Here is a 9,011-nt window from a genome sequence, read left to right on the forward strand (position 1 = left end):
ATGTCAAGAAGGCATAACAACGCCCTATCGTGGCCAGACCTCTTCCCATTTTAGCAACCATTGAGTCTATATGTTCTGACCATGAAAGCTTGCTATCTAGAGTTACACCCAGCAATTCAGTCTCCTCAACTTGCTCAATAACCACATTATTCAATGATAAATCTAAACAAAGGTATAGTATTGAGTGAGTGATTAGTCCCAAAAATAATGCTTTTAGTTTTTAGAGATATTTAGCACCAGCATATTGCTAGTTACCCATTCTAAAACTGGACTGCAGTGAATAAAGCCTGTATAAGGTCATTTGTAAAAACAGAAAACAATGGCCCTACCCGGCTACCCTGTGGTACACCACACTCAACTGAATTTGCATTTGAGAGGCTTCCATTAACTAAAACCCTCTGTCCCAATCATATGAACATGTCTCAAATATGTGTTCTGTTGACAAACAACAATGTGCTTCAATATAAAACAGAGAACTGGCTCTTCTGCCTTTTGATATTTGTGCAAGAATATCTAATGAATATTCACTCAATCCATCACCTCAGTTATAGGCCTGAACACCAAGTACTTATTAGCATTGAGTACTGGAGAGGATCAGGGATTTAAAAATAAGAAACAGCAATTAACAGAGAGAAACCAGTGATTGGACTGATTTTTAAAGAATGCACTACAAAAATATAGATTTTGTTAGACAATAGGTTAAATGAGCTTCCTCCAAACGACTGTATTAGTCAACCACTACTAAAGTGTTCCTATAATGGCCAAGAGCCATAGGAATACATGGATTAGATTAGTGGAAAAATCCATGAAAGAGAGATAAAAACACTGTAGTAGTAGAGACCGATCTTGTAAAAGTAGACATTTATAGTTTGTAGACAAGTTTACATCTGGTGAGCTGTGGCTGCATTATACAACTCTGGGGCCATTGAGGGGGATCGATACTGCCACTCTCATGAAAAACGGACCAACTGCCTTCAACGGCAGTATCCCCATTAGGTCAGCCACTATTAGGACATGGAGGTGTGTTAGTGATGCACGGGTTGACTCATAACCCGCAGTCCCCACGGTTTATCTGCGTGGCAAGGGTTTAGAGTCATGAAATAAAGAAAAAAACAATACATTATTTTTGTGCAATTCATATACAACGAGTATACTAACGGCCTGGCACCTACTACTATACCCCGTTCAAAGGCACTTAAATCTTTTGTCTTGCCTATTCACCCTCTGAATGGCACACATACACAAAACATATGTCATTAGTGCGTAGCATAAGCCTAAGCTTTTAGGGCCTAACTGTATGCTCGCCAATTATTTGCCAATTGCCGAATGCTTTTGTGAACTTGGGCAGAAAAAGTTCAAGTCAATCGACTGAGACAAAAAGGACAATGTCAGAGTTGAATTCAATAAGAGAAAGTTGCGAGTTGAAAATAACCAGAAGGGAGGGCCAGAACAGTAGACTAAAGTTTAGGAAAGATTTGGTGAAGTGGTAAAAGAGGATGGCAGCAGTGCCGTCTATATTATCTGTGATGATTGTGAGGTGCTATACAAATTCAACAGTCACAAGACGGGGACTTCAACATGGCACGTCAAAGGAACTACCGGCTAGCCGCTAGGCCTACTGCTTGGATGGGTTAAATGGAATAGCAGACAAACTGAAATCTGGAAACTGACTGTAGGTTTATAATCGCTCACATAATTTAATAATAATTAAGCAGTTCTTGCCGTAAAATAATACACCAAATGTACGTTTTGACTTTGGAACAGGAGTGGAGAAATATGATTTATTTATTTCAGCATCTTGAGAGAATGAATGCGTGGGTAGGGACCGTCTGAAAAGGTGCCATCTTTGTCAGCTTAATAAAAGCTGATAGTATCTCAACCACATAAAATATGCATCCAAGCCGAACAAAAATCTTATCAGAAACATGGGTCGTTTTAACAGCTTTAAAATGTCCTTAAAACCAGTCAAACTGATGTAATCTGCGGGTGGGTTATTAGCAATTGCGGGCGGGTGAAAAAACAGCTGACATTATTTTATTTAACTAGGCAAGTCAGTTAAGAACAAATTCTTATTTACAATGACAGCCTACCGGGGAATAGTGGCTTGAACAACAGATTTTTACCTCGTCAGCTTGGGGATTCGATCCAGCAATCTTTTGTTTAATGGCCCAAAGCTCTAACCACTAGGCTACATGCCGCCCCATTATTAGTGTGTGTGTGGGTGTTCTTTAGGAAGTATTAAAAAAAAATAGAGCCCACACACTCATAAGCTCCACCATGTACCTTTATTAATAAACAAAGTGTTTATATCCTGCAAGGATCTTCAGCAGGTCAACTTCTTTAGGAGTTGGCTTATAACCAAACAATAACGTCCTTAAAGGACTAGGATATGATTAGTGAAGCTTAAACCAAGTTTATTCACCCATTGGGTCATACAGCTCCCTCACTAAACCACATCTCTCCACCCTCATCAGTGCCTGCCAACATGTGATCATCTTTCCTTCACTCGGTACATTCCAAGCTTAATTACCTCCACCATATACATTCCTCTACAGATAACCATTAACTTCTGGTGTAGACCTTAGACTATAGCACTCAATATTTCAATAGGATACCTGATAATTAATACTATTCCAAGTTTAGGAGTCAGAACGCAGAATCCATAAGTATAGATTGAAAAATGCTTTCTGAATGCACTGTATCTACACACATTAACCCATAATAACAGAGCAAAACAAGTTTTTTTTGTGCACATTTTTTTTTAACACAAAAAACAGCAATACCTTATTGACATAAGTATGCAGACCCTTTTGATGTGAGAATTTAAATTGAGGTCAGGTGCATCCTGTTTCCATTGATCAACCTTGAGATGTGGGGATCAGATCTGGGGAAGATTACCTAAACATTTCTGCAGCATTGAAAGTCCTCAAGAACACAGTGGCCTCAATCATTCTTAAATGGAAGTAGTTTGGAACCACCAAGACTCTTCCTAAAGCTAGCCCCCTGGACAAACTGAGCAATCGGGTGAGAAGGGCCTTGGTCAGGGAGGTGACCAAGAACCCAATGGTCACTCTGACAAAGCTCCAGAGTTCCTCTGTGGCGGTGGGAGAAACTTTCAGGACAACCATCCTTGTAGCACTCCACCAATCAGGCATCTATAGTAGAGTGGCCAGACGGATGCCACTCCTCAGTAAAAGGCACATGAAAGCCAGCTTGGAGTTCTCTGGTCTGATGAAACCAAGATTGAACTCTTTGGACTGAATGCCAAGTGTCACGTCCATTGGAAACCTGGCACCATCCCTACAGTGAAGCATGGTGGTGGCAGCATCATGCTGTGGAGATGTTTTTCAGTGGCAGGGACTGGGAGACAAGTCAGGACCTCAGACTGGGGGGAATGTTCAGCTTCCAACAGGACAACAACTCTATGCACACAGCAAAGACAACGCAGGAGTGGCTTCGGAACAAGTCTCTGAACGTCCCCGAGTGGCCCAGCCAGAGCCCGGACTTGAACCCGATCGAACATCTCTGGAGAGACCTGAAAATAGCTGTGCAGCAACACTCTCCATCCAACCTGACAGAGCTTGAGATGATCTGCAGAGAAGAATGGGAGAAACTGCCCAAATACAGGTGTGCCAAGCTTGTTGTGTCATTTCCAAGAAGACAAGGCTGTAATCGCTGCCAAAGGTGCTTCAACAAAGTACTGAGTAAAGGGTCTGAATATTTATGTAAATGTGATATTAGGTTTTTTTTGCAATACATTTGCAAGCATTTCTAAAAACTTGTTTCTGCTTTGTCATTATGGGGGTTGTGTTTAGATTGATGGGGGAAAAAACGATTTAATCCATGTTAGAATAAGGCTGTAACGTAACAATGTTGAAAAGTTAAGGGGCCTGAATACTTCTGAATGCACTGTATATCACCCATCCCTATAGGTCACTGCTATATGCTAGATCACCCATCCCTATAGGTCACTGCTATATGCTAGATCACCCATCCCTATAGGTCACTGCTATATGCTAGATCACCCATCCCTATAGGTCACTGCTATATGCTAGATCACCCATCCCTATAGGTCACTGCTATATGCTAGATCACCCATCCCTATAGATCACTGCTATATGCTAGATCACCCATCCCTATAGATCACTGCTATATGCTAGATCACCCATCCCTATAGATCACTGCTCTATGCTAGATCACCCATCCCTACAGAACATTGCTATATGGTAATTCACCCATCCCTATAGATCACTGCTATATGCTAGATCACCCATCCCTATAGATCACTGCTATATGCTAGACCACCCATCCCTATAGGTCACTGCTATATGCTAGATCACCCATCCCTATAGATCACTGCTATATGCTAGATCACCCATCCCTATAGATCACTGCTATATGCTAGATCACCCATCCTATATATCACTGCTCTATGCTAGATCACCCATCCCTACAGAACACTGCTATATGGTAATTCACCCATCCCTATAGATCACTGCTCTATGGTCAATCACCCATCCCTATAGATCACTACTATATGCTAGATCACCAATCCCTATAGATCACTGCTCTATGGTCAATCAACAATCCCTATAGATCACTGACTGACAATAATAATAATATTATCATATTATTTAAGTAGGTAAGTTAATTGGAGACATATTTTACAATAATCACCAGACCAAGAAGGAACAATGAAAAACACCTAAATTACAGAGAACGACATGATGCAAAAACAATATTCTCTGTTCTGGGAACGATATAAACTGGTGCCATGCGTTTGCATGACCTTCAAAGTCATACGTTTTTTGCCTATCAACACGTGGTGGCGCTGTGTTTTCTGGGAAAAGACTGGGCGAGTTCGATTTGCATGTCTCGGTACCCCAGGCAGGCGGAGACGTCTTCTTTAGGAGGACCAATGGAACGGTCAAAAATGTGCAAACCCAGTCCACCCGGCGCACTGTGCAATGCAAAACTATCCCCAGACAACACGGTGTCTTTGGCAGTAGCTTGATGTGCAATGCTCAAATGGATCGGCAACTTAAAAAGCTATTCTCGTGAAAATGGCCTTCCGTAAAGTTGCTCAACAATCAGATGGCCAGGATATTGATTACATCCAACACTACCTACAAATTCTGTGAAATGTAAAACGTGAGACTGTGCCTGGTGCTGTTGGTGACGGTGAGTTGGTTACACTAGCTAGCAAGCTATATTATTTGATACCTCAAACAAGTAGGAAGATGTTGTCAAACAAGTGTCTCATTAAACACATTCCAGACACTGGTTCTTGCTACCGTGGCATAACTGTGATTTGACAGAGAAATATCATCTAGCTATTAGATGGGGCGGCTGGGTAGGTAGCCTAGTGGTTAGAGTGTTGGACTAGTAACCGGAAGGTTGCAAGTTCAAACCCCTGAGCTGACATGCTACAAATCTGTCATTCTGCCCCTGAACAGGCAGTTAACCCACTGTTCCTAGGCCGTCATTGAAAATAAGAATTTGTTCTTAACTGACTTGCCTGGTTAAATAAAGGTAAATTAAAAAGATAGGCTGCAGATAGCTATCCCCCAAGCTATGCTAACTACCAGCTTAAAGCTTGGCTAAACACAAGGTCAGCGCTGGTCAACTTACCAGGATTCAAATGTAGCTTACAGACACACTGTGTGTACAAAACATTTGGAAAACCTTCCTAAATGTTGAGATGCACCCCCCTCTTTTGCTCTCACAACAGCCTCAATATGTCAGGACATGGACTCCACAAGGAGTCTAAAGTGTTCCACAGGGATCCTGGCCCATGTTAGGTGTCTAAAGTGTTCCACAGGGATGTTGGTCCATGTTAGGTGTCTAAAGTGTTCCACAGGGATGTTGGCCCATGTTAGGTGTCTAAAGTGCTCCACAGGGATGTTGGCCCATGTTAGGAGTCTAAAGTGTTCCACAGGGATGTTGGCCCATGTTAGGTGTCTAAAGTGTTCCACAGGGATCCTGGCCCATGTTAGGTGTCTAAAGTGTTCCACAGGGATGTTGGCCCATGTTAGGTGTCTAAAGTGTTCCACAGGGATGTTGGCCCATGTTAGGTGTCTAAAGTGTTCCACAGGGATGTTGGCCCATGTTAGGTGTCTAAAGTGTTCCACAGGGATGTTGGCCCATGTTAGGTGTCTAAAGTGTTCCACAGGGATGTTGGCCCATGTTAGGTGTCTAAAGTGTTCCACAGGGATGTTGGCCCATGTTAGGTGTCTAAAGTGTTCCACAGGGATCCTGGCCCATGTTCACTCCAATGCTTCCCTCAGTTGTGTCAAGTTGGCTGGATGTCATTTGGGTGGTGGACCATTCCTGATATACACGGGTAACTTGAGTGTGAAAAACCCAGCAGCGCTGCAGTTCTTGACACAATCATACCGGTGCGTCTGACACCTACTACCATACCACGTTCAAAGGCACTTTAATCTTTTGTCTTGCCCCTTTCACCCTCTGAATGACACACATGCACAATCCATGTCTCAAGACTTAAAAATCATTCTTTCACCTGTCTCCTCCCCTTCATCTACACTGATTGAAGAGGATTTAACAAGTGACATCAATAAGGGATCATAGACTGAACAAGTGAATCCAGGTGAAAGCTATGTCATGGAAAGAGCAGGTGGTCTTAATGTTGTGTATAATAGAATAATATGCAATTTAGTAGAAGCTTTTATCCAAAGCGACAGAGTCATGCCTGCATTTTTAGTATAATGACCCTGGGAAAATAACCCACAATCCTTGTGTTGTAAGCGCCATGCCCTACCAAATGAGCTATACAACCTGCTAATATATAGCTATACAACTGAGCTATATATTTGTATTTGATAACATAAACTTGCTTCACCACGGCTCTGGTCAAAAGTAATGCACTATATAGGGAATAGGGTGCCATTTGGGACACAACCCGACTCTGCTGCTCAGACATACAGATTGTAATAGTGTTTGATCCTCTATAACCCCAGTTTCCTCCATTAACTGTATATGATGATCTTCATAGAAGCCAATATAAGGTCATATCAACTCTACCAACATAGAATCTCCATTGAGCATGTTTTTAAATCAAGGATTAAACCAAGACTTACGCCATTGTCTGGGAAATTGGTCCTAACGCAATCATCTGTATTGTGTCGGGCACTGCACTGGGACTGTCAATATTGGTAGTTTAGTTCCCTTCCTATTAAAAGAAAAAAGGATACAGTCTCACAGCTCCGCTCTGAGTCCCGATGGCCAGAATTTTTTGCACAGGGTCAAAGGCCATGGAGGAGGGCTGGTAGGGAAAGCCATGGCGCACAGTCTGGAGGAGAGAAGAACACAATCTGCATTAGCTAGCTGCTAGATTACATCCAGATGCACTATTTCACAGACAGTTAAGTATGGTTATGTCATCTCATGTTTTATATAACCAGGAAACTGTCCAACATTGAGAGGCATTAATCTTCACTTAAATACCAACGATTTATGCTCAGTTTAAATCAATATCTAGCCGAGTGTGTCGCTTTTTCTCAGAACCAAAAAAGCCAAAGATTTCTAGTACGGTAGCTATCTTGACAACAAGTTATGTTCTTTCACTGTCAGATCACTGGACAGCTGCTGTAGTTTGTTAGCTAGCTAGCCAATGTCTGGATGACCTAGCTATCTATTTATAATCCAGAGAAACTGGATTATTCAGATTTAATTTATGGCTGGCTGTTGTGGACACTAATAGTCACTAGCCTGGCGTCATTTAACTAACTAGTTAGGCAGCTCTGAAGCTATGGCAAATGGCAATATCAGAAACGGGGACCGTGGGAGGCAGTCAGTTGATTAGCAATTACATTCCTCTGCAGGTTTGACAACTAGCAACACTAGTAGCTAACTAGATGGCTACCCCCCTAGCTACAAGATCCACACCAATGCAATATCAGCATAGACACAAATAACAAAAATACAAACTACTATTGGCCACACAGAAAACTGACTAGCCGACGTCGACGTTTTAGAAATCACGCGCTGTTATCTTCAATGATTCCCAGCAAAACAATCGTCGCCGGCTTAGTTGATCGTAGCCCACCTTGCAGAGCTGGAAATGCTCCGATTGTAGCGTCTCTTGGATCACATCGTTTTGATTAGTTCCTGGTTGTGGAGATGCAGTGCCAGAGGAAGAAGCAGTCAAGCCGTCCAGCACTTTTCTGATATTGAACTTCTTCATTTTCCACCAATACAGACGAGGACAAAACACAAAAAATGGATCAACGAAGCCACCATAAATGTTATATAGCGGTAACAGTTACCTAGATAACGTAAACTGCTCTTAAGACGCACACTTGGCTAATATCTTGTTTTGATAATATCGCATGTTACGGACGGTGTAGTCACCGCACTTTCCATAGCATAATTCACAAGTACACAGTTTATGAACATTAATGCATTGTCGAAAATATTTGTTTTATCCATCGATACAATATCCAGTCGGAGTCGATCGTAGGCTCTCCTGACGACAGCCACTATCAGCTAGCCAGCCCAGCTAACACGGAAACGCAGTGAACCGCAGTGACGAGTCTGCGCGGTAGAGGCAGCAACACGGATGTAAGCTACACATTGGAGCCAGTAAAGTACAAATCTAAATAAATCTGTATTTTTGGAAACCTATGTTGGAAAACAAATTATGAATCACTGAATAAGAGAGTAACATTCGTCAATTGTGTTATCCATCGAGCTTACTAGACAAAGTCACAAACCAAGCGCTCATACTGTACAGACAGTACAGTATGAAGATAGGCTAAAACGGAAATCCACGATCACACTTATAGGCGCTGTCATGGCGACGTTGGATAAGTAGGCTCATGAGTACAAACACGTCATCGGGTCTAACGGTCGTCTCGCGCCGAACTACGCATGTGCTGGCCGTCAAATCAAAAACACACCTTCGATATAAAGTTGTTTTTGACGAAAATTGGTTGGTCACCTTTAGGAGGTTGGAGTAATAACATGTTCAACTACTTGACATTGTTTTG

The 9,011-nt window shown here is 42.1% G+C and overlaps 1 protein-coding gene across 4 annotated transcripts in view; it reads right to left on the reverse strand.

Moving 5' to 3' along the window:
* Nucleotides 1–8,805, reverse strand: part of stxbp5b (syntaxin binding protein 5b (tomosyn)) — a 70,208-nt gene extending 61,403 nt beyond the window's left edge. For 2 of the 4 annotated variants that reach the window (XM_046367388.1, XM_046367386.1), the window contains exons 1-2: nt 8,069–8,805; nt 7,215–7,312 (exon numbers count right to left, since the gene is read on the reverse strand). In XM_046367388.1, the coding sequence (XP_046223344.1) occupies nt 7,215–7,312; nt 8,069–8,206 (236 nt within the window). In that variant the 5' untranslated portion in view covers nt 8,207–8,805. The remainder of the gene's footprint in view (nt 1–7,214; nt 7,313–8,068) is intronic. The other 2 variants (XM_046367390.1, XM_046367387.1) reach the window with 1 other exon arrangement.
* Between the last annotated feature and the right edge of the window lie 206 nt (nt 8,806–9,011).

Source organism: Oncorhynchus gorbuscha, linkage group LG10, assembly GCF_021184085.1.
Source record: "Oncorhynchus gorbuscha isolate QuinsamMale2020 ecotype Even-year linkage group LG10, OgorEven_v1.0, whole genome shotgun sequence".
Classification (NCBI taxonomy): domain Eukaryota; kingdom Metazoa; phylum Chordata; class Actinopteri; order Salmoniformes; family Salmonidae; genus Oncorhynchus; species Oncorhynchus gorbuscha.